The sequence below is a fragment of the Eulemur rufifrons genome, chromosome 13, assembly GCF_041146395.1.
Source record: "Eulemur rufifrons isolate Redbay chromosome 13, OSU_ERuf_1, whole genome shotgun sequence".
Classification (NCBI taxonomy): Eukaryota; Metazoa; Chordata; class Mammalia; order Primates; family Lemuridae; genus Eulemur; species Eulemur rufifrons.
In genome coordinates, this window is record NC_090995.1 from 4,413,907 (window position 1) to 4,440,961 (window position 27,055).

At 32.6% G+C, this 27,055-nt stretch overlaps 1 protein-coding gene across 1 annotated transcript in view; it reads left to right on the plus strand.

Annotated features, from left to right (window-relative positions):
• Positions 1–27,055, plus strand: part of STPG2 (sperm tail PG-rich repeat containing 2) — a 159,949-nt gene that overhangs the window by 130,425 nt on the left and 2,469 nt on the right. Inside the window, exon 11 of the mRNA XM_069485453.1 lies at positions 9,413–9,528. Coding sequence (XP_069341554.1) covers positions 9,413–9,528 — 116 coding nt within the window. The remainder of the gene's footprint in view (positions 1–9,412; positions 9,529–27,055) is intronic.

Sequence of the window (27,055 nt, forward strand, 5' to 3'; positions counted from 1 at the left end):
GGAGTTAAAATTATCAAGTCATTTCTAAGGAAAGGATAAATGCATTTTATAAAACAAATTAGTATGGGAAATAATGTAGTATCAGATTTCATCTAAGAGTAGAACTCACCATTTCCCTTCAAGGCTTAAACAAATATTACATGAGTAAGGGCTCTTGTAAAATGTTATGTTTTGAAATAGATTTCATTAATGGCTTCTAGTGATAATTTATTTCTCCCTTTATGCACAAATCTCTTCTCATACTAATAATGGATAGCTTATTTGCATATAAATAGATTTCGGTATTTGCTGAAGCAGAGACCAAATATGTTTCTTTTTTTCCCCGCTGGATATTGTTAAAAAGAAAAAAAAGGAGGGGAGGGGGATATTGTAATAATTAGCAATCAGGGTTTATAGAAAACACTTTCTTGATAAAAAAATTTTTGCAGACAACTTTCTTGGTGTTTTTATTGATACACTTCCTGTCAAAGATTTTGACCTCTATTAAAATTACAATGGAAAAGAATCTGCACAGTTTTCTCAGTGATGCTTTTTGATATACCTATGGTTAAAAAAGCAGTCTTCATATTGATTATTAAAATGTTTGCTATGACCCTCTGGATATCTTCTTCTAATTAGGTTTTACAGTTTCCAGTACATAGCATGTTCTGTTTTAGAGAAGGTAAATGTCATGTCTGTGACAACATTGCTTAATTAAATAAGTCCTTTATTTCTGAGATAAAACAAGTCATATGTTTATGATGGAGGAATGATTTGTTCCTTTTAGTTAATAGTGTAAAAATGATAATCTTTCAGTTGTCATGTGGTAAAAACTATCTAAATGTTAAATTTTTTATAGCATATATTTCCTTTCTAAATAAGTCTTATAATAAAAAGGCCTTTTGAGACTACTTTCATTTCAACTAACAGTGATCATTAGTGGAGAAAGAACAATTAACTCAATGTTTTTTAAAGATATCCATTTGATATTTGCTTCTTGACTTTCAGTAATTGAAGTAGGATATGTTTCCATATTGCTGTACTGTACAAGTGAATAGCAGGCATAATCTTACGACACGCAGCATATATGAGTAATTCCTTAAGGAAATTAAGATAACAGTTGCTTTCTGCTAGGTACAATGTCTATTAATGTGTGTCTTTCTGACCAGTAGAGGTCAGTCAGTGTAAAGTGAATAATGACTTCAGCTTCCAAAAGAGACAGCAACATGACCATTCTATTTGAGCAGTTCTGTTTTACTTGATTTCTGTTATTGTAAAAATACTATTTTCATTTCTTACTGTACATGCTTGCCTAGGTGAGCGATGCTGTTCCTTGGGGTCCAAATACCTTTCTAAACATGAAGCCAAAACTATGATCCTGAAAGAGTGGTTAAAATATGTATTTAAATTGATGTGTTTTTGAATATTATGTAGATCTTTTCTACTGGTTAAAGAAAAAAAATGAGAGAAAAATTTTCCCTTAGAGAAGATGACACATTGCATTCTACCACAGAGAGGCAGCCTTCACCAAAAGATGGAATGCAGGGCTATCTGGATTCTAGGAAAATAGCAGTTAGATTTTTTTCATTGTTGTTTATAACAGGCTTTGAAAGTAGCAGTGTGGCAGCCTTAACCACTGGCAGTGTGACAATATGGAGATATGAAGACTACTGATTTTTAGAATGGTGACAGTTGCGTTTTCCTTAAATGTGTTTATACTTACTATAATTTTTAAAATATAGGTGTAAAAAGTTGTATCCACTTTTGGTATGTTAATGGATTAATAATCTAGGAACAAAAATCCCTAAATTTATCAAATATCCTTCAAGTTATCCCATCTCCTTGACCCAATTCACCTGTTGGGAAACTTGTCATGTTCAGGAAAAAGCCTAACATCTTCATTTAAATGATCTGATATTTGTTTGGCAAATTGATGTGGATGGAGGTGCTGCAGACATCTAATGGAGATTAAGAAGGCAAAATGAAGTAGTAATAAGAGCTGCTATAACCATAAAGTTGAAGTCACAGGTCTGCTATTAAACTTAATTTCCTGTAAATTTTAAATAATAATTTTCCCTCTTCCTTCTTCTCAGTGATGTTTCAAGGATTCAAAGGGGTTGAATGATTTGGTCCTTATACATTTGTGAAAGTTGCTTAACTTCTTTGGTAATTTTTCCCCCTTTTGTAAAAGAGGAAACTAAAGCTTAACCTGATTTAGAGAGTTTATCAAGGGCACATGGCTATCATATAGAAAGCTCAAATGTGAATTTACATTTAAGATTTACTCTGGAAAATAATAGGCTACAATAAAATAGAGATGAAAATATATTTTAGAGCATTTTGCATCTTCCATGATCATGAAATACATTTTGCAACTTTGGCACCAAATTAAAATAGTATGACATACATATAACAGAATTCATACTGTGTTTAAAGGATACACACTGAAAAGAAAGTCATTTTTTTCTATCTTGTTAAAGCCAATCCCCTGTTAATCTGTTTCCTTCCAGCCTACAATTGCTCTATACATATTTACATACATTTAGGTGATATATCATCTAAATATTATTTTCACATTATAAATAGAAATATGACTTCAAGCTATCCATTTCTTTTCATGGACAATTACTAAAAAGAAAGTAAAAAGAAAATGGTCAAAATGCTTAAAGTCCTAGGAGTAGATTCTAGGTGACACATAAATTGATTCTTCCTTCCTTGATTCAGTTTAGTTAAGCTCAGTAAGCATTTATTGAAGCTCTACTATAGGGAGTCACAGAGACATAAGAGATTCAGATATATTTTAGAGGAAATTATAATCTCATCCAGAATTTCAGAAACTAGTTCATGAGATTATTTGAGGGAAAATGATTTAATATTTAAATATTTTTGAGAACAGCTATGTACTAAATTGTTGTAGTTTAGAGGTCCAAAGCAATGGGTTTTGTTAAAATCATTTTCTTGTCCCCACTTTCAGAGAATATGATTTATTATTTTGGTATGAATCCAAGGAATCTTCATTTTACACTAATTGGGATGATTCTGATGCCTGTGATCCATGAACTACACTTTGGAAAGATTAGCTTAAAATATATGGTGCTGCATATGATCCTCGTTGTTTTTTAGTCTGATATGTCATGCCGTATAACAAGTTCAGCCAGAGGCCAGTGGAGTAACATGTCCACTGGCCATAGAAGGGTAATGAATAGCCCTGTGAATTGTAGATATTGAGGCCAGATGAGGAAACCCTTAATTATTTGGAAGTAGATATTATAAAAAATACCACTGGTAGTAGTCTTGTTTAAAATTAACAATTTGTGTATCTCTTATCTAAAATACTTAGGACTAGAAGTGTTTTGGATTTCAGGTTTTTTTTTTTTTTTTTAATATTTGCATTATATATACTTAATAATGAAGCACCCCTAATCTGAAAATCCAAACTCTGAAATGCTTCAATAACCATTTCCTTTAAGTATCATGTTGAGAGTCAAAAAATTCAGATTCTGAAACATTTTAGATTTCAGATTTTTAGATTAGGGATACTCAACCTCAGTTGATGAGAAAAGGGAAAACTCCTCCTCAATTCTCAGTAGTTTGCGGTCTAGTATTCTGCAAGGGTATAGGGACGAGATTAAAGAATATTTACGTTATTTGATTACAGGGTCATAGTGAACAGGGAACACTGTTAGGGTGAAAAAATATTATTTAGATTTAAATCTATATGTAGATTTAAGTTTAGCAAAAAAAGAACACAAAGATTCCGAGATATTCAATGGTTAAACTAATAATTCTTGTTTAATCTCTGATAAATGTAAACAAAACATTTGATGACATCAAAACATGAAAAACATTTTATTATTTGTTTTAATTTATAAAATATATTTGCTTTAGGGTGCAGAATTTTTCATTTAAGTTGTAAATGAAATATTAAGCTATACTTAATAGGTTCGTCACTAAGTAAATTATGTAGGCAGTTCTTTCAGGACACCCTATACTCTGTAAGTCTACCTTTATTCTAGTAGACCTAGTCAAATAAAGATGTTAGCAGCAGAGTCAAATCCAAATATACTCAGAAGCCTTACAATTTTTGACAAGTTGAGAAAATGGAAAATAATCACAATTTAAATGATAAAAATTGGTCATTTTCTTTAGTGTTTCTTTTAAATCCATTCATTTACTATAGCTTGTGAAGAATTTGGTTTGATATTAATCAATATTTTAATTATCAATATTTTAAAAATAAAGTTGGTATTTCTATTTTTAAAACTTTATATAATCATCTATTATGTGATATGTAGACATAGAACATATCCTGATTCTTACATATAGTATTCCTAGAGATAACTGTCAGTCTCGAGAGGGAATGTTTTGATAATTTAGCACTAATAGAGTTTTAAGATAATAATGGTGATCTAAGAGAACTTCAAATATATGCTGAGACTTATTGTCCTTTTTTGCTTGGATGATTTTCTTGGCATTCTGGCTCCAAACCTTTAAATATGAACAGTGGAGTATAAAACCAAAATTTAGTTATGAGAATTAGCCATTTCAGGGAAATTGTGAGGTATTTTACTTACCTTGAAGACAATTTCATATTTTATTATTTGATAATTTTATTTATTCATTAATAAAAATCATTCATGTGTTACATATTTATATACTGCCTTCTCAAAGTGGTTTTAGATGAAAAGTGATTATCTTTCCTTCCAGTTGGTTCCTATAATTCATACAGAAACTGTGTTATACCTACATTTATAAGACTGGTGAAAGTCATTCAAATTTACTTACAATGTACTTAAGTTATCAGAGAGTGAAAGTATCTTTTTTATAGCAGCAGTTCAAAGACTTCACTTGATAGGGCTTATGGATGCACATTTTGATAAGTATGTACTTAGAGGTACACAGATAAACAGACATTGCTGTCTGAAAAGATATTTCAGTCAAGACAAATCCATATGATTTTGTATTTGTATGTCATAGCAGTGACAGCCCTATTGCTTAATCAATGCTAGGAACACATGTTTTAACAGGTGCATGGTTTAGGTAGACTCCAATAGATGAATCTCTCAGTCTACTTAGTTTTTTTTTTTTTTTTTTGAGACAGAATCTCGCTTTGTTGCCTGGGCTAGATTGAGTGCCGTGGCGTCAGCCTAGCTCATAGCAACCTCAAACTCCTGGGCTCAAGCGATCCTACTGCCTCAGCCTCCCGAGTGGCTGGGACTACAGGCATGCGCCACCATGCCCGGCTAATTTTTTGTATATATATATTTTAGTTGGCCAGATAATTTCTTTCTATTTTTAGTAGAGACGGGGTCTCACTCTTGCTCAGGCTGGTCTCGAACTCCTGACCTCGAGCGATCCACCCGCCTCGGCCTCCCAGAGTGCTAGGATTACAGGCGTGAGCCACCATGCCCGGCCTAGTTTTGAATGCATTATGTTAATAGTAGTCCATTTCTTAGGGGCTATATTGACAATAATTTCTAGATACTCTATAGTACTTTAAGATATCATCCTTAAGTATTTAAAATCTTATTTATTAAAATATGTAATACCCATATGTTTTTGGACAGAAACATTAATGCAATGGTAAAATATACATGGAAATTTTGGTTAAAATTTATGCAGTATTGTAACTCTGTTTTTTCCCTCATTACCTATAAGCTCAATTTAATAGACTGTGCAGTTCTGTGGTCATAATCTGAAGTGGTGTTTAATCAAATCTAGTCTTAGAAGTAGTAGAAGAGCATTAAATCTAAATTGGTCTTTGACATTGATAATGACACTTATTTCTGTACTAATTTTTTGTTTGTGCTATCCCTTCATTTGTAAAGCTGAAAAATAAAATCAGTGTGAGAAAATGTATTCAATGAAAGTATAAATTTTGTAAATGACTTGTTAAAGCCATGCAATTTCAATGAACGATTTCCTAAATGTTTTTTAATTCCTAAAGATATGCTCACATATAGGATATTTAGTTTTCAGTAGATTTCTGTTATCTCCAGGGGAAAAAGAAGGACTCATAAGCAAAATTATTGCATTATTTATAAATATTAGTTTATTATGAAGACTGCTTTTTAAATCTGAGATTTTGCAGCTTTGTTTATAGAACTGCTTATTTCTGAGTCCACTCTAATGTATGAAAACGGTCACATTAAAGGGTCAGAAACATAGATTTTTGTTTTAAATTACTCATTGTTCCTATTGTCTTCCATTTTTGCCCTGTAGCATTGGTTGACATTTCATAGAGACTGAAGTGGCATAGGGCTGGAAAATATGTAATTATAAGAATAACCTGCTCTTGAATTTCCTATTATATACTACTCATGATTCAGGCAGACTTTTCATAGGTGTTTAACTTGGAATGAGAAGTTTTCTTCTTCCATGACCTGTGATTAAAATGTGGCATTTTGGTATATAAATAGAAGATAGTTTCTGCACAATCCAGCTGTGAATCAGAGCTGATGAAGCAATGTAAGTCTTTGACCTGTATCATATAAGCAGTAGAATATAAATTGGAAATATATTTTAGATTAAGTGCAATAAACCTTTTCTTTAATACTCTGTAGCTTAAAGCAGGCTAAGTGCTGAAATGCAGCAAGATACATGTTAAGTAAGAGAAGTTCTGCTTCACTTAATGCTCCTCAAAGGAATTCCAATAAAAGGAAATATAGTACAACTACATTTGAATAATTTTTTTCTTTTAATGAGTTATAACCATGAATGTAAATATTTATCAGTTGCTTTAGCATGATGGTAAGGGAAGGGGATAGGTTATATTTCTTCATAATTGAAAATGAAACTTACCATTACAATAGTGTTTGTATAATAGCCTTACCTGTTGCATTAACCTTTATAAATCTTTATGGCCAAAGTTGCAATTTTCAATGAACTGACTGTGGAATTGTGCACCCAGTTCCTCGTGATAGTTTGTGTTTTTTTTTCTGGCTGCTGAGATAGCTGATAGATATTCCCATGCACAGTTTAGTTTGCATATAGAAAGTCTGTCTGTAAAGATATTATGTATGCATATGTGCGTTATTCTCTGCATTGTAAATACAAATTATATTATTTCAAAATCATGCATACTGTTGTTTTATAGTGACATTTGCTAAAACGCTTTACTTATCATTTTACAGATCAAAATATGTTAGCTTCCCACAAGGGCTTTATAACTTTGGATATCTATACCATTGATATTAGAATAAGTGGGCTAGAGCCTGGATGTCATCTTTTATTTTACATTTTGAAATATCCTATATTAATAAAGCTAAAGCATTAAAAATGTTTCATATGAACCTATCAATTTTAAAATATTTTAGATTTTAAAGCATCAACAGGAATGCATTCTTCAAAGCCCATGGTTTTGAATTACATGTTTATTAGGGAGATACAGTGGCATTAATTTTGTATTCTGTTAATATCTTTATATCTACTCTACTGTTTCACCATTTATATTTATTGTCAATATTGTATGCCTGAAGTTTTTATTTCCTCTCCTTATACAGTGTCTCTTTGATGCCCCTGATTTAATTTCATTCATTACCATTCTTCTAAAGTTACCTTCTACATGCACTATAGTGACCTTCCTATGAAGTCTCTCCTCTAGAAATATTTTATATAGTAGACCTCTAATTGTCTCTTGAAACACAAGGTTTTGGATGGAATAGATAATATGTATTGTTTAAAATATGAATGGAGAAGAAAATAACCTCTCCCTGTTTTCTCTCTGTGGAGTTGTGTTAGCTAAATTCTATTCACTAGACTATCCCCCTTTTTTGACTTCTCTCCTCACTTCCTAAATGTTTTGGAAACAAAACCCAAAAGTTTTGGTCCTCAGTTATTTAGTTTTCTCTTTCTGTATTTTTTACTTAGAAAAACCTCAATGATTGCCCCTAAGTAAATAACTCCCTTCTTTTTCTCCAAGCTACCTTTCCCACTGAGCTTCAGTCAGTCTCCAAATGAGATTTTCCAGACAAATTGTCTTCTGGACATTTCTGTTTGAGTATCCTGTCATTTTTTCTAACAACTGGATCACAACCAAATTCATGTGTTTCTCTCCAATAGTATTTTCCTTCTGTGTTTCCTTTTTTCTGTCAGAGTATTATCTTTTTTACAGCCACTATTCATTTTTTATCATCTATCTTCCAGTCACTATAAATGATGCAGTGTTCACATTTGAAGTTGTTCTTCCTTTCCCTTAGCACTGTTCTTAAACTCCTTGTTAGTGTTCCTGAAACAGACCATCTCCAAGTTCTCCCATCCTTTAAAGTACTGCCAGACCTTTTTTTTTTTTTTTTTTTTTTTGGGACAGGGTCTCTCTCTTTTGCAGGTGCTAGAGTGTAGTGGCATCATCATAGCTCACTGCAACTTCAAACTCCTGGGCTTATGTAATCCTCCGGCCTCAGCCTCCCAAGTAACTGGGACTACAGGAGTGCACCACCATACCCAGCTATTTTTTTTTGTTGTTGTTGTTAATATTTTTTGTAGAGACAGAGCCTCACTATTGCCCAAGCTGAGCTTGAACTCCTGGCCTCAAGCAATCCTCCTGCCTTGGCCTCCCAAAGTTCTAGGATTACAAGTGTGAGCCACCACATCCAACCCAGAGTTTACTTCTTAACTTACCGCTTTCTTCATGAATCTTCTTCAATTTAAAATTTTTAAGAGCTACCTACTATTTATGGAAGTTGTTCTCATAAGTGGTTTTATTTGTTTGTTTGCTTGTTTGTTTACTACTAGAAGGCCTTGGTTTTTAGTTACATCTTACATGGGACTAAAACAAATAAAACATTAACTCTGTAGCTGTTTTGAATGAAAATAATTTAAACCTCTTATACTTGGGCTTTGCCTACAAAATATGCTCTGGTCACTTCCATAGAGTTTTGGAACATTAGAATACAAGTTGAAATCCATTGGCTTAAGTAAAAAATCTTATTTAGGATTAGGCACTGTTCTATTCAAACAATCTGTTTATTATCCAATTGTTCCATGTACATTCCATCTTTGTGTTAGGGGTTCTATAATTCCCATAGTGCTGTTAAATTACATTTTTGCTTTTGTTAAATCCTATTCATATTTCCAAATGCAGCTCAAGCACTACCTCCTCACTGAACGTGTGAATTAATATTTAGGAAATAAAAGAGTTACGTATCCTTTTTCACAGTGTTTACGTATCTAGAAGGAGTACTGGTTTCTCTTTTTTGGAAATTATTTCTGTACTACATTTAATTATTAGGTAAACAGATATTATTATTTTATGTTTATTGTATTTCAAAGCTTTGAACTGAATGATTATGTGCATTCAAACAGAATGGGTCTAAGATTGTTTGTTGCTAATATTATACATTAAGAGCATGAACCTAAGAATAATATCCATATGACCAAAATTAATAATTTTAAGACATACTTTATTATAATTTTTACATTTGTTTTCTCTTAGGGCCCGCATCATACAATCCTGTTTTAAGGAAATCTTGCCCCATACCCATATTTGTTAAAGCATCAAAGCGCTTTGAAGATTCCAAAGAGATTACTCCTGGCCCAGCAACATATGAGGTTTGTCAATATTTGTGTCTTATCAATGACACAATAATAGAATGATTTCCAGAAATTACTGCAAATGTATATATGAAAGTCTTTTCTATATTTTATTCATTTTTAATCAAAACCTTTTTGCTAAGGAAAACATTTTTGAAGATATTTTATGATACTTAAAAAAATATGTTAAGAATTTAATTTTAATAATTTTTCTATCTATAAATATCCTCTACAGCATGGTTATATATATATATTGAGTTCCTTGTGTCTGTATATATATGTTTAAATTCCTACTACTTTTAAAATGTATTTGTTTACATACATAAATTGAAATGTCTTTGTATTTATTGAAATCATGAATTTATTAGCCCAGAAGAAAGGTCTGTGGATCCAATAAAATCAAATGTTAATCTTTTCTTTTCTTTTTTTTGTTGACCATTAAAATTTTTTTTATTAGTACAAATTTATGGGGTACATATGGAATTTTTTCACCTTCGTAGAATGTGTAGTGCTCATGTCAGGGCTTTTAGAGTATGCATCACCCAAATAATGTGCACTATATCCATTAACCAGTTTCTCATTATCCTTCCCCCTCCCCACTGCTCACCCTCTGAGTCTCTATTATCCATCATTCCACTCTCTGTGCCCATGTGAACACATTTTTAACACTCACCTGAGTGAGAACATGTCTTTTTGTGCCTAGCTTTTTTACTTAATATAACTTCCAGTTTTCTCTATGTTGCTGCAAAAGACATGATTTCATTATTTTTATGGCTGAATAGTATTGCATTGTGTTATATATACCACACTTTATCTATTCATCTGTTGATGTATACTTACGTTGGTTCTATTATCTTTGTTATTGTGAATAGTGTTGGTAAAACATGAGTGCAGGTATCTCTTTGATATATTACTTTCTTTTCCTTTGGATAGATACCCTGTAGTGAGATAACTGGATCAAATGGTAGTTCTGGTTTTAGTCCTTTGTGAAATCACCATATTGTCTTCCATAGAGGTTGTAATAATTTACGTTTCCACTAACAGTGTATAAGTGTTCCCTTTCCTCCACATCCTCACCAACATCTGTTATTAATATTTTTTGTCTTTTTAGTAATAGCCATTCTGACTAGGGTAAGATGATATCTCATTTTGGTTTTGATTTGTATTTCTCTGATGAGCACTTTTTCATATTCCTGTTGGTCATTTGTATGTCTTCTTTTGAAAAATGTCTATTCATGTCCTTTGGCCACTTTTTAATGAGATTATTATTTTTACTTTTTTGTGAGTTGAGTTCATTGTATATTCTGGATATTGGTCCCCTGCTGGATGAATAGTTTACAAGTATTTTCTCCCATTCTGTAAGTTTTCTGTTTACTTTGTTGATTATTTCTTTTGCTTTTCAGAAGCTTTGTGGTTTAATTAAGTTCTGTTTGTCTATTTTTGTTTTTGTTGCCTGTGCTTTTGAGTCTTAGTTAAAAGTTCTTTAACTAGACCAATGTTCACAAGAGTTTTCCCTAGTTTTTCTTCTAGTATTTTTATCATTTTGGGTCTCATGCTTAAATCCTTAATCCATCTTGAGTTGATTTTTGTATGTGGTGAGAGATCGGGCTCCAGTTTTACTCTTCTGCATGCGACTATCCAATTTTTCCAGCACAATTTATTGAAGAGGATGTCCTTCCCCCAGTGTATGTTCTTGTTGGCTTTGTGAAAGATCCATTGACTGTAAATATGAGCCTTTATTTCTGGGTTCTCTGTTCTGTTCCATTGAATTGTATGTCATTTTTATACCAGTACCATGCTGTTTTGTTTACTGTAGCCTTGTAGTGTAACTTGAAGTCAGGTAGTGTGATGCATCTAGCTTTGTTCTTTTTGCTTAGGATTGCTTTGGCTATTCCAGCTCTTTTTTGGTTCCATATGAATTTTAGGAATTATTTTTTAATTCTGTGAACAACAACATTGGTATTTTGATAGAGATTGCATAGAATCAATAGATTGTTTTGGGAAATATAGTCTTATAAGCAGCATATACTTGGATCATGCTTTTTATCCATTCAGTCAATCTATATCTTTAAGTGGAGCATTTAATCCATTTATATGCAAGGTTATTGATATGTGAGTTTTTGTTCCTGTCATATTATTCTTAATAATTATTTTCTAGTTATTTCATAAATGCTTTGTTTCTTTTTTTCTGTTTGTCATTGTGGTTTGGTGGAATTCTGTAGTGGTGCCATTTGATTTCCTTCTCTTCCTCCTTTGTGTGATTGCTTTACCCACGAGTTTTATACTTTCTTGTGTTTTTATAATGGTGAATGTTGTCTTTTCAATTCCAAGTTTAGGACTTCCTTGAGCATTTCTCATAGGGCTGGTCTAGTGTGACAAATTTGCTTGTCTGGGAAAGATTTTATTTCTCCTTCTTTTATGAAGGTTAATCTTGCCAGAATTCTTGGGTGGCATTTTTTTTCCCTTCAATATTTTTAATATGTCATCCTGTTCTCTTCTGGCCTGTAATATGTCTGGTGAGAAGTCAAATATTAGTCTATGGGGTTTCCTTTATAGGTGACTAGACACTTTCCTCTTGCTGATTTTAGAATTTGCTCTTTCACTTTGACTTTAGGCAGTCTAATTCTAATGTGCTGTGGTGAATTTTTTTTTTTTTTTTTTTTTTGCATTTTATTTGCCTGGGGATTGCTGAGCCTCCTATATCTGGATGTCTAATTTTCTTGCTAGACTTGGGATTAAATAGGTTCTCTAAACATTTTGATCTCTCTTCATTCTTGGAAATATTGATAATTTATAAATTTGGTCACTCTGTTTAGTCTTGAATATCTCAAAGGCTTTGTTCATTTCTTTTTTAAAAAAAATACCAGAATATTACAGGGCTACAAATGTTTTGATTACATGGATTGCTTTTGTACTGCTTGAGTCAAAGTTATAAGTGTGCTCATCACTCAGATAGTGTATGATTTAATTTAATGGGTGATGAATCACCCATTAGGTATGATTTCACTCATCCCCTCCTCCTCCTCTCCCACCTGCATGATTTCTCTTGAAATTTACTTCTGTCTGTGCACATGGTTGCTGATCAGTTAGTTCCAATTTTACAGTGAGTACATGTGGTATCTATTTTTACATTCTTGCAATACTTCACTTAGGAGGATGGTCTCCAGTTCCATCCAGATTGTTGCAAAAGGTATTAATTCATTTTTTATTGCTGAGTAGTACTCCATGGTGTGAACATAACCATATTTTATTAATCTACCCAGGAATTTATGGGCACCATTTATTTGCTATACAATAGTGTTTATCAACTTATCTATGACACAGAAAAATGTCATAGATAAGTTGATAAACTTATTTTATTTGCTAAAATCTGTCAATTTTAATTTTGGTTTTAAAAATCTTTTTGTTATGCTTAGAAAATGTTTCCTCATGCCCTAGTTAATTTGTTTTAATGCATCTGAATTTTCTTTTGGTTTGTATGTGGTTTTTTCTTTAATTCTCTATTACCTTATGTATTTACTTTGGTATTAGGTTTGACACATCAATCTTTCTTTTATTCTTTTCACTTATGATTTGAACTAACTTTATCATTTGTCCAATTGCCATTAAAACGTTGTTTTGATGACCAACAATCACAATGTGTTTTCCTACTGCAGTTTATTCTTAGACTCTCATGGGTGACTCTTTCATACTTTCGCTATTCTCAAGTCTCCAGTATCTGCCCAACCACACCATCCTCTTTCAGTTAATTCCTTGAGACATTTTGCTGAAAATTTCCACAAGGTTCTATTAGAACATCAATTTACCTGATGGCATTTCTACATATACACTCTGTCTGTCCTCTTGATACCTTATGAACTGCCTTGCCTCCTATTTAAGCCTAACACCTCTAATTATGTGCTAGATTTCGTTTGCTCCACCTGCTCAAGGATACTGTGCCAGCAAATTCCCCCTCATTGTTGGCTTTTCCTCTCTACTGAATCATTCACAGACATACAACCATGTTGCATTTCTATTGACTGAAAAACCTTTCTCTTAGCTTCATTTCTCCCTTTAACTAAACCCCCATTTCTCTGTTTCCTTCTTTACAAAACTACTCAAAATACTTGGCTACATTCATTGTTTCCATTATGCTTTCCCCATTCTCTCTTAATCTGACATCTATAAGACGTTATTCCCAAATACTCCACAGAAATAGCTCACCAGTGACTTTGATAACTTTTTTATAAAACCTTGTGGTGGATCGGTGATGAATTTCCTCATCTCAGTTGACCTAGGAGCAGCATTTAATATAATGGATTCTTCTTCTTGAAAACATTTCCCCTGCCCTCAACTGGATTTTTCTCTGTGTCTGAATTCGTTCAAGCTGCTATAACAAACTGCCAGAGGCTGGGTGACTTATAAACAGCAAATATTTATTTCTCACAGATCTGGACACTGAGAAGTCCTAGATAAAAGCACTGTTATGATTTAGTGTTTGGTGAGGGCCTGCTTCCTGGTTCATTCACAGTTGTCTTCTTGCTGTGTCCTCACATGGTAGAAGAGCAAAGGAGCTCTCTGGAGTCTCTTTTATAAGAGCACTAATTCCATTCATGAGAGCTCTGCCTCATGACCTAATCACCTACTAAAGGCCCACTTCCTAATACCAACATGTTGGAGATTAGGATTTGAACATATGAATTGGCAGTAAGTAACATGGGACGAGGTAGTATAAGACCAGAGGTATTGAAAACAAATTTTCTAGGGCATCAGAATCTCTGTATTTGTTCCAAACAGCCATTTGCAGGAGATAAGGGGATGCCAATTATGTAAGTGTATAGACCTCCATTATCTGCTTTTACCAGAGTGGCTATATTTCCTATGCTTAATATATATTTGCATAAAATTACTTCAGAAAAAGAGTTCCATTGCTTAAGGGTGGAAAAGAGCAATTTAAAGCCATAGTTATAGGGAAAAGTTAGATTTGTTGGATTAAGAGAAAACTGAGTATAAATCTCACTTCAATCATTTAATAGCTCAGATATAAGGATTTAAAAAAACTACTACAAATGTAGTATCAAAAATGTACCAAGGAAGCATTTATTGCTGTACTTGACATATGATTGGATTCATAAATTGTAGTTATTACTACTGTTACCTTTTTTCCTGGCTATATTCGTTTATTCCTAATTTATAAATGTGAATCCAGTCTTGTCTAGGCTTTGAGAATCCAAAAATAGAAAATCTCTATTCTCAAATATATAGCAATCTGGCAAGGAGAAAAAGATATAAATATTTTAGTTATAATAAAATAATTATTATATTGGGAATAGGCAAAGGGTACCAAAATAATGGGGTAAAGAATTTCTAAATCACTCAAAAGAAATGAAAACTTTAGAAAGTATTTTATATGAAACATGAAAGAGTAATAGGAGTTTTTGATTTAGACAAGCCAAGGGAGCATATTCTAGGCAAAGGAAACGATATATGCAAGGTCAAAGAGACACTGGAGAATAGAATATCCTTGGTGAGCTTTTATTGTCAGTATTACCAAAATATAAAATGGATAGGATGATAATAGAGTGTAGTCAGTATAATATTTGATCACAAAAATATTAAAAATATGAAGGTTTTATTTTCTCTTCTGAACCATAGGTAGACACTAAAGATTTCTAAATAGAATTATAATAGTATGTATTAATGTAAACTAAGTAATACCAAGTGCTTTATTTATTTATTTTTGTTTCAATAGATTTAGGGGGTACAATGTTTTTTGTTACTTGGATGGATTGTGTAATGCTGATGTCAGGGCTTTTAGTATACCTGTCACCAGAATAGTGTAGATTGTACCTGATAGGTAATTTTTTATCCCTAACCCCTCTCTTACCCTTTCCGTTCCTAGTTTCCAGTATCCATTGTACTACTTTATGACGTAATATTTTAAAATACTACTTTTTCATTATTTTTTCTTGATAAATTGCTAATAAAGAATGATAAAGCATGATTTAAATTATATATTTTATATTAGATGAAATTTAGTTCCTAAACTCATTTCTAAACATTCATATTATCTTTGTAGTAAATATTCAATCATAGCCATGAAATATATTTATTTGAAAATGTGACTTAAACTTACGCTTTTAAAAACCCAATTTTATACCTTAGTTTTAGTTTGTGGTACAGTATTTTATATCTTTTGGAAATGAGATTTAAACTTTTGCTTTTAGAGATTGGTTTTACACTTCAGTTGTAAAGGTCATGGAACGTTACTTAATACCCCAAAGTGAACGTTTAAAAGTTGTCTGTCATTTGCAATTCCAAAAAGAAGGTCTTTGGCTCTCTATGGACTATAATCTTGTGTTAATTCTTTCCCTTCATTTCTGCTTACAGAGCTCTTGATATTCCCTTGAACTTCCTAAGTTACTAAGTTTTGGGAGATATGTTAAGTTCTGTCCTGGAAAATCTATTTTCAGCCCATGGTATTAGGCACTGGGATGTCTGTTAGAAGTATGATCTGCCCTGTGTTGTTGAGAGGATTCCAATTTAATTATTTAAATAGTTATTGTATTGGATAGAGATGGATCTTTGGCCCCTAAGGATTGTTTTCAGCCTAGAAATATCATTTGGGTGATTATATATTATGGCTGATTTTCATGGAGTCTGTAAGCTCTTTCAAGAGTATAAAATATTCCATGCTCATACATTTTTATGCTTTTCTGTGAATAGTTTTTGTAACACTCACAAAGGAAGCTATTACTATAACACCCCTACCCCCCAAAAGTTTAAGAATCACTGCTTTTACCAAAACAGTTACTAATAATTCATCAGGAATGGTCCTCTGTGTTTATTAAATATATGCAAAGGACCACCTATTCTCTACTCTTGGTGGTCTTAGATTAGTCCTGACTTCTAACAGATTCATATTTTTGCCCTGAGGACGAGAATTGGCTATCTTCTGGCTACCTCCTACTATCAGTGGTCTTATAGTCTTCTAAGATAGTCCATTTGGTGTCCTAGAAAACATTAATTTCTTGATAATTGACTCTGCTATGATAGCTTGAACTTAATTATCATGAATCTGAAATATGTAAGTCATTTTGAGTAGCTGTTGTCAGTAAAATGTAAAAAAAAATCAATTACTCTAATTTACTGGGCAGAAAAGGTGATGATAGTAATCACCTTGTAAAAGTAAAGTGCTACTTTTGATTATTGGGACCTATATTTAAAAAGTGCTGGTCTAGATAAAGTGATATTGGTTCAGTAACTGCTTTATTGATTTAAATATCCTTGAAGTGTAAAATTAGTTTTAAGTCTCCCAACTCTGATATATTAGTGAGGATTTTGAGAAATTATTTCCAATTATAACACAAAAGAAAAATTGAAAATTACTTTCGAGTGTGATTTATGTAACATAAAATTATGGAGAGAAAGGAGGTTTTGAAGTTTTCTTGTGAAATTTTTTTTTTTTTTACTTTATTTTTATTTTATTCTTATTTCAGCATATTGTGGGGGTACAAAAGTTTAGGTTACGTATATTGCCCTTGCCCCCGCAACCCCCCAAGTCAGAGCTTCAAACGTGTCCATCCCCTAGATGGTGCACATCGCACTCATTATGTATGTATACACCCATCCCCTACCCCACCCACATCTGCCTGACACCCGATCAGTGTTATTCCTAAAAGTGCTCTTAGGTGATGATCAGTGAAACCAATTTGATGGTGAGTACATGTGGTGCTTATTTTTCCATTCTTGAGATACTTCACTTAGTAGAATGGGTTCCAACTCCTTGTGAAATTTTAAGGTAGCAAAGTTGACAATCTGAATTCCCTTTTTAATTTGTCTTCATAAAAACTGAAAAATTCTCAAGTAAGACTTCTTTTTGAGAGACTCATGTCTTAAATGGAATTAAATGATTAAAAACTAAACAGATCTCCAAGGTTGTTTTGTGTAATATGAATATTAGTGTTCCAAACATTTTTGCAATTTGAATTATGCTATTATTTAATTTCCTTATTGTGCCTTGTACTATTATTAAATTTTTATTAATATTTATTTTCTTCCAAAAAAGGAGAAAAATCTTCCTAAACTTTTCTAGCAAATACCACTGTTTAATATTTATATAAAATGTCAATCTGCTTCCCTATTTGAAATTTACTAATAATTGTTTTTATATATAAAATAGCAAGTATCACATTATCAATTATTGTAACATTTTTCCCTTGTAATAATAAGCAGTTGAGAGAGGTGAGAAGTGATAGAGAAGTAAATTTCCTAAATGTATTACTCTTCATGTATATGAAAGTTTTAAATAGCCCTTTTTATACATATTTATTATGTTTATTATAAATGAATAAATAAATATAAAATATTTATTATGTTTATTAGTTTCTTGATGGTGAGAAGGAAGATGGAGATACAGCTTTTTATGACTACAAATAATTTTATGTCATTTCTTTTAAAACCTTAACTGCTTTGCTCTCAGTCTTGTATTATTTTCTTTGTGCTGACCAAAAGCTTGATTAGAAAAGTAAACCCAGCACATTGAGTTGCATGTAAAGGCTATTTATTTAACCCCTTTTGTGAGTAAAGTATAGTGCTCAATGCACTATAGTGAGTATTACTACCACATGAATACCTTTAGTGTTGGTCAGTGATGCTGAAGTTATCAGACATAAAGAAAACAAAGCAAACGCAAAAAAACAAACAAATAACCACTTAAAGGTATTGACCACTTAAAGGTGTATTGACCACTTAAAGGTGTATTGACTTCTAGACAATCATATCATCTTCCAACAAAGACAGTTATATTTCTTTCTTCCCAATATGTATGCCTTTATTTACTTTTCTTTTTCTATTGCATTAATTAGGACTTCCACTACAATATTGAATAGGGGTGATGAGAGGAGACAAACATTTCTTGTTCCTAGTCTTTGGAGAAAAGCATCTAATTTGTCATCATTAACTACAATGTTAGCTATAGGTTTTTTGTAGATGTTTTTTATCAAGTTTAGGAACTTCCCATTTATTCCTAGTTTGCTGAAAGTTTTTTGTCATGAATGGATGTTGGATTTTATCAAATGCTTTTCTTCATCTTTTGATATGTTCATATGCTCTTTCTTCTGATCAAATCTTCTTATAAACAAATTAATGACAGACATTTTTGCAACCACACTAGTGGTATTTACTAGGGGCAGAGTCCTTATGTAATGCTTTTATAGCAGGATGTACCTGGTCTGTCAGTGTTGCTAATTGTAAATAAATCTGAAATTATTGATTTATGAAGCATGACTCTCTGGAAATGTCACTTAATAGATGCAATTATAGGACTATAAAATGGAGATCTTTAATGACTCAATAGCTTCCTTTAGTGTAAGTAATGCTATGCATGCACCATTTAGAAACCACTTATGTTAAATCTGGGCCAGGACTCATTGTAATGTGGCAAGGAAAGGGAATTGATACAAATACGCTCATGATCATGCTGCTTGCTGTGCTTTGATTAACAAAGTTCTTTGTATCTGACCCAGGAATCTCATTTCTTTGCCAGCATCATGAAATAGTAACCGGCTAACTTACCATTGTGTAGGTAGGGTAAAATGAAATCCTGCCCCAACATGTTTCTACATGGTGACAGTTGGCTTGAGCTGCATAGCACCTGCTTCTTTCAGTCAATCGTATAGTCTCCATTTAGCCGTGGTCCTCACTGTTGTAGCCCACTGTCAGTCACCTTTTTTCATAATTGAAGTTTTATTTTCTTATTGTAAAATTAAAAGACATTGGTAGAGTAAGGGTTAGCACAAAGGACTCAAACTATAATGCCTATATTCAAGTATGAGTTTCACTACATAAACCTGTATGACTTTAGGCAAGTTATTTAAGGTTCACATGACTCTGTTTCTCCATCTGATAATGGTGATGGAGTTAATAATAGTGCTTTCTTTATGATCATTTTTTAAAATGTACTAAGTTAATATGTGTAAAGTACTTGGGGTAGTGCTGGACATATGTTAGCTCTTACTAATAAAAACCATATCCCTATTATAAATGAGAAACTAAAAGACATATTTGGGTAAAAAAAATTGGGAATAGGATATTATTTATAGCATAATTCTGTGTGCTTATGCAAAGTGTCTGGAGTGTAGAATTAGTTTAATAATATTTCAGATGGTTACAGGAAGTTAGAAACATAACATTCCATGATTGTTTTATGATCTAATTTTTGTATTTATTTTTAGGTTTATGGAAGTTTGCACTAGAAACCTAAGTTTTTAAAGAAAGTTAAAGTAACAAATTTAGCTTATAAAACATTCTAAGCTTTCACAGTATAAAAGAGTACCTGAAAATATTATCATAACATCTGTTGATAAGTGATACAAGAATAGTACCACTGTTCAGTTTATTCAATTTAGATTTTAAAAAATAAAATCTAAATATGATTTTATATTTATTCATGAATAAGGAATGCTCAGGACATTTTCTGTATGTCAATTCATGGTGATAAAGAGATAGACTAATCATTTAGCTTTTGGGGTTGTAATCTGGACTCTTTTGGCCACAGTCTTTTATAAATGATATATTTTTTGAGGTACATAGGCTTTTTGGATGCCTAGTAGAGAACTTACTGTGACCTACATAATTTATGAATATTGTTTATCATTAGCAATCATGTAGAACAACAGCACTTGATGCAAATGTCTTGAATCAATGGTTGCTTTACTCAAATTGGATAGTTGATTATATCGTAGAAATAACTGTCTGCAAATGCTAAGTTGGTAACAGTGCTATAGATCATTGTGTGATTATATTGTTACATCACAAAAGAAAAAGACAAAAACATGAACAGCACCTAAAAGTACATTAAGTAAATAATAGTAAATAATGCTAGAACCACTCTGCCATACCTAGAAATCTCTTTTAAGTAATCCTTATGTAATGCTGTTTCAGCACATAGGTTGATTTTCTGAAATGAAGATGATAACTAGTAAAGGTCTAGCTACTAATTTGATTTAAAAAAAAATCATGCCTTTTGTAATATACTGAATTGCATATAGGGTCAGTTCCAATGGAATAGAAACAAGGGAAAGGGATGTTTCCTATCATTTACCATAAAAATGGAGATTTAAAAAATTAAACACTAAACTTAGAATGCCAATTTGTGAATAATCCAGATAATCTAGTGACAGTCATAACTTACTTTTAAAAAGTGTTCTGCATTCTTGGCAAGTAAAATAGTTAAACTAAAATGGCTATAAAATTAAGCTTCACTCATCCCCACCAGAGCATATAATTTTTCCCATAAATGCTATTTTTTGTGCTGACTAGAACATGTCCTGAAATGTTTTAATAAATTTTCTTGTCTTGTTATGTATAAAAAATTAAATGAACCTTTTCACCTCAGAGGTCAGAGTCACTGCTCAACTCAACATTCTGAACATTATCAAAAATTTGTGTTTTATCATTCAGAATAATCATTTTCTAAGACTTTTCACTTTTTTACTTTTATCGGCACTAATGAGTTTCTTTGCATGTCTTATTTCTCTAGAATATAGTTTTAATATTAATAGTCACTGTGCCTACTGCAGATGCAGAGATAGCAAACAACCAGTTTGAAATGAAATGCAGACTCCAACAGCTTAAAAATGCACATATAGGCTTGATAAAAATCACAAATAAAATTGCAAATCATAGACTTTTATGAATTCTCAAAGGAATTGAAACCTTATGTGGTAAATTCATTAAAGCCAGATTGCTATTTAATTGTGATTACAGTTACTGTCTTTCTGTCAGCTGAGTGAAAGATGATCTTGGAAGTGGGAAGGCACACGAAAATGCTATACTTTTGATATATTGTTATTATTGAGGTCTTCAGAGGTAGCATTTTCTAATGGTTAGGAGTTTACCTTTCTGATAAAGCAGACATAGGAGCCCTACCTGGCTCTTCCGTCTACTCCCTGCTACACTCGTACCCAGAGAATTTGAGAACTGAGCTCTAGATTCCTAATCTTTAAAATGGGCACAATAATAGTATCTATTATAGATGATGCAAGGGTTGCAAGGGTTATGAAGAAAATATGGAGGCCATCTGGCACATGGAAAGTACTGATTATGTTATTTAATACTTTTTTAATTGTCAGTAAGTACCATTTAAAAAAATAAGACATTTTATATGTATAACCTAATCTATTAGTAAATAATTAAAATCTTATTGTACTTGCATATAAGTCATTTTAAAATGTTTTGTTTGTGTGTTAATTTTGTTCATGTTAAGTGTATCTTTCTTTAGTTTCTCTTCTATATGTATAGTAGAGAAATCTTTAATTTAGTGTACAGCTATTAATTAGCTGTATATGCTCATTACTGGCATGATTTCATAATGTTCCCAATTAGAAAACTGAAAAAATAATTCACTCTAAGTATGAGATCTAAATTATGTGTTAAAAGTATGTATGACTAAAAATGAACTTTGCATATTTTTGTTGCTGTATGTACTTTCTGGAAAGTCTAGTATTTCCATTTACTGTTTTCTTTCTATCAGTATATTCACACATATAAGTCCTAACATCCACAGAACATTTGAAGAAACAATTATATAGATATTTTCCAAAGGATAGTATCTACTGGTGTATGTATTTGTCTTTCATGATTTTTAAAGAAAATTTTAGACATGCAGTGTTAGTGAGAACTAAAACAATCTCCTAATCTTAAAAATGCCTATGCTGATTAAGAGTGGGCTCAGCTGCATACAAAATAAAACTCAAAATAACTATAGAGATTTCTGCCTTTTTCTTGTAAAAAGAGATAGGTAGCCTAGGGCTCATATGAAGACTTCATGAAGTAACCAGGATCATGGGCTTTAGCCAGCTCACCACTTAGCAAGCTTAGCCATGTGGTCTTCACCCTCCCGCGTCAAAACAGCTGTTCTAAACATCACATCCGACTTCCATGTCCCAGGAGACAGGGAAATGAAAGAGTATCCTCTCTCCTTTTGGAGGAAATAACCCCAAATTTGCCACAAAAAGTTACTTTTCTAATTGGACAATAATTTTCTTTACTTGTTAATATTTAGTATTTATAGATCCACAGTCACCACTAGCTGTAAAGGGCCCAGTTAAAAGTTGGGATATTAAAATCAATTCAGTCTCCACCACATACTTTTTGAAGAATGTATGTACACACTCAAAAGTGTTAAAGACAACTATTAAATCTGGCTTTATAAACTATAGAAAATTGGTACGCTGTTACAACCTACTCATCATTTGTTTTTTATGATTAAATTGTTATAATAGCTATAATTGGTTCTACATGATCTGCTAAGAAAATGGTAGAGTTGTTAAAAAACAGTAAATGCCATGTCGTACTACTCAACTGTTCAATACATCAAACCATTTTAGAGTCCTTTTAAAGTATTTTCACTGAGTAGGTAACAATCTTCAGTTGCAAAGAACATTTTATGGTTTATGAGCAGATAGTTCCTGACTGTCCATTAGGAGAGTTGCTTTAGAAGAATATTCATATTGAATAGAATGCTTCAGTAATTGACTTCAAAAGAAATTTTTTACCTCATACTTTTAATTTTTAAAACATAAAAACCGTAAAACTACTAATCTAAATTTGTTAAAGAGTTAAATTGAAATCGCTATCTAATTCAGAATGTTGTTCATATGAGTAATTGTCTGCCTATTCTTACTGTCTGATAAAAGCATTAAACTATGAGAGAGGTCATCAGAAACTTTAAAAATACCGGTTTTTGTCTTTTCTGGCTATAAGGGAAAAAAGTCATTTGCCTTGGGATTCAAGAACATTGTGGCAGTATAGCTAATGATTTAAATTTAATTAAGGCATAGAATTTTAGAATTTGTGGAAGCCTTTGAAAATACATCCTTCAATGCTGTCGTTTTATAGTTGAGGCACTGGGGTCTGGAAAGTTCATGATTTAGTAAGGTCACGTTAATGAGTTAGAGGTAGGGCTGAAACCAGGATGAGGGTTTCACTGCCTTTTAATCCGGTGTATTCCTTCCCTCCCTCTCTTCCTCCCACCATCCCTCCCCGCTCCCTCCCTCCCTCCCTCCATCCCTTCTGACCGACAGACCTACCTACCTTGCTTCCTTCCTTCCTTCCTTCCTTCCTGCTAACTCTGCTTTCTATATTTTAATAGTATGAGCATTAAAATAATTGTGTATCATACAGGATTCAAATGCAGAAAAAGGAAACCAATTTGTTTTGACCGAAATTAATTTAATACAGGGAATAAGGTGTTTATAATATTGTTGAAAAAGTTAATATAGGGAACTCCAGGCTGGGCTTCTAGAAATAACTTGCAGAACACCATGATATAGTCCAGCAGGAGAGCTGAGGCTACTATCACAGGTTTCCACATTTTTAAAACTAGTGACTGGAATACGAAATGCTGGTAAATAAGCAGTTGTCACTAACTTCATAACTGTCACTTGACATACATAGAGCTAGTGAATGGACCCTGGAATAGTGCAGCAGAAAACTCCATCTATCAACTACGTCTACCAGTAGAGCTAAACAAAAAGTAATGGCCTCCACTTCAATATCCCTGCCCTCCCATGTATGTGCGTTTAATTGTTGGGACCCAATTTACATCCAGAATCCCAACTGTAAGGAAGTCTGATAAATGTTATCTTTAAGTTTGCAGCCTCTATCAAACAAAGAAGGTACCCCAGCAGGGGTGTATAGAAGAAAGCTGGCTTTGTATGTAAAACACAGATGCACACATAAACAAACACAGCCGCACACAGAGACAAACAAAACAGCAAAGAAGAAAATAATGCTGTGGTTTTAGAGCCTGCTCTTATTCTTGGCACACTCAAAGAGATAACCACTGTAAAAGCAGTGCAGGGCAGTGCATCCAAACATGGAATATGTTGCGCCAAAGTCCAAAGAGGACTTTGGAGTGCTGAGGTTTTTTCCTTCTTTTTTTGATTTTGCACAGGTCATTAGAGCTCCAGGGCTTTCATAAAGGTAGCAGGCCTTGAATTTTCATGAAGTTGCTTCCATGTTTGCAAATATAATTAATTCATAAAGTCATAGAAACTTAGACTTCATAGAAACCTTGGAGAACATTTACTTCAGTGCTATCACTTTATACTTGGCACAGCTGAGGTCAAGAGAGGTTGCGTGGCTTTACCTTGGGTCCTAATGGTTAGTTAGTTACAGTGTTGAGGGTAAAACTAATGATTTCTTCCGTTGAATACTTTTTTATTGTACCCTGTTTTTCCTAAATGTATTATTTTCATTAATATATCAAGACTTTTATTTTAATTTCAGTATTTAGATCAAAATCACTGGAAAATATATGTTTCAAATATGGTGATGAATGAAGACTTGCTTTGGTTAATGTCTTCAAAACTGGCAATAATGTTATTAACAGCAATGTGGTGCTTTGTGGTTTAAGACAAATTGTGTTAAAAGGACAGAATTGATCATTCAAAGCTAAGGAAATCTGAGTGTTCATCCATTCTAGAACTCTGCAGATGTTTAAGGGGTTGATTGCAGAGGATTCAGCACCATCTTTTTTTATTATGCTATTCTGTTTAACAGTGAGGAATAACTCATTTTGGGCTCCAGGAAATGATACATGAAATAAACATATTCACATGACTGCTTTAGCCGTTTGAATTATTTTGACCAATTTGCTGCTCTATCATATCAGGTTTCTAAATAACCAACTGGAGTCCTACTTTCTCATGTTCTGAATATTCTGAATCATGGAATTTGCATTATCCCTGAAATAATACATTGCCTAAATTTCTGCTCTTGCCCCCTCCCCCTCCCCTCCTCCTCTTTTTTTTTTTTTTTTTTTTATTATCGACTCCTGTTATGTGAATGACCTATTACTATCTACAGCTGAGGATATGAAAAAGTAAGGCACTCATGCCTTCAAAGAACTTTTGGTCTGGTTAGAGGGATAGAACCTATCCTTGCAAGGAGTAGTTAACAACAACAAAAAAGGCTTGAATGATAAGCACTAGAGAAGATCAGAGAGGGGAGAGATCACTAGTGAGTGCTTAAGGCAAATAACAGAAATTTCAGAGGAGAATATTTCAGCCTTGACTTGAAGGATTTAGGATGCAGTACAGTGTGCGTAAATTGTGTTAAACCCGTTGGGTCAGTGTTAGATCCTCACAGGCATTTTGAGTAAATTTATGATAAATCACTTGACAGTTTTAATTCACGATGAAATAAATCATCTTTTAAACAAATTTAAATTTAAAACATAAAATGAGAAATTTAATTCAAATGATATAAACAAATTACAAAAAGATAGACTTAAAATATGTGTGTGTGTATATATTGCAAAATGCCAGAAATATTTTATACACTAGAGCAAAGAGATAGGATGTGATAGAAAAATCATGTATGTTGCTGCATTTTCATTCTTTTCATACTTAATTATGGGACCCTGCCAATGTGGAGCAAAAAACAATATAAAGTCTCATATTCTTTAATTTAATTCTGGCAGAGAATATCACTGAAGCCAGAGGCTACAAGCCTCAGTTGACGATTTAATAAAGACTCTTGAAAGAACAGGAGACTGGGCACTTTTGGGAGACAAGCCCTGAGCCAGTCATCACATCTGTTTAGATAAAGAAAAGGTTAGTGAATATTGAGATAAAAGTTCCCCAAATATTTAAGTTAAATATATGTTTATTTTTTATCTAGTTATCATGAACTTGAATTTTTCTTTAAATCTATTTGCTATGAAGGCTAAAGATCTTTTCAGTGATATTGAAACATTTATATTTCAAGTCTCAATGGCTGTTGAATTGTGACCACGAAACTACAAATATTCATTATGGAAAACTGCATGCTAAAATGTGTGTTGTGGAATACCTGTTTTTTTTCTTTAAAATTGTAAATGCTATTGTTCACTGGGTGCCGAGTTTATCCACCACACTTGTAATATCAACCTTGAAATCACTGATTTTTTTTTTTCTGTAATTTTCTTAGTATATAAGTGGCTTGAGTTTGCTTTTTCTTTTTATTTCAAAATTTTAAGGGGGTACAAATGTTTTAGGTTACTTGGGTCGCTTTTGTAATGCTTGAGTCCTGGCTATAGGTGTGCCCATCACTCAAATAGTGTTCATTGTACCCATCAGGTAGGTTTTTGCCCCTCTCTTCTCCCTCTCCCCTGGTTGATTTCCACTGAGTTTTACTTGCCTCTGTGCACATGTATGTTCATTGGTTAGTTCCAATTTAATAGTGAGTACATGTGGTGTTTGTTTTTCCATTCTTGAGTTACTTCACTTAGGAGAATGGTCTCCGGTTCCATCCAGATTTTTGCAAACAGTATTAATTCATCTTTTTATGGCTAAGTAGTACTCCTTGGTATACATATACCACATTTTATTAATCCACTCTTGAATTGATGAACACTTGGGTTGAGTCCACATCTTTGCAATTGTGAGTTGTGCTGCAATAAACATTTGAGTGCAGGTGTCTTTTTGATGAAAAGTCTTCTTTTCCTTTAGGTAGGTACACAATAGTGGGATTGCTATATTGAACAGTAGGTCTACTTTGCTTGTTAGTAGATTGCATC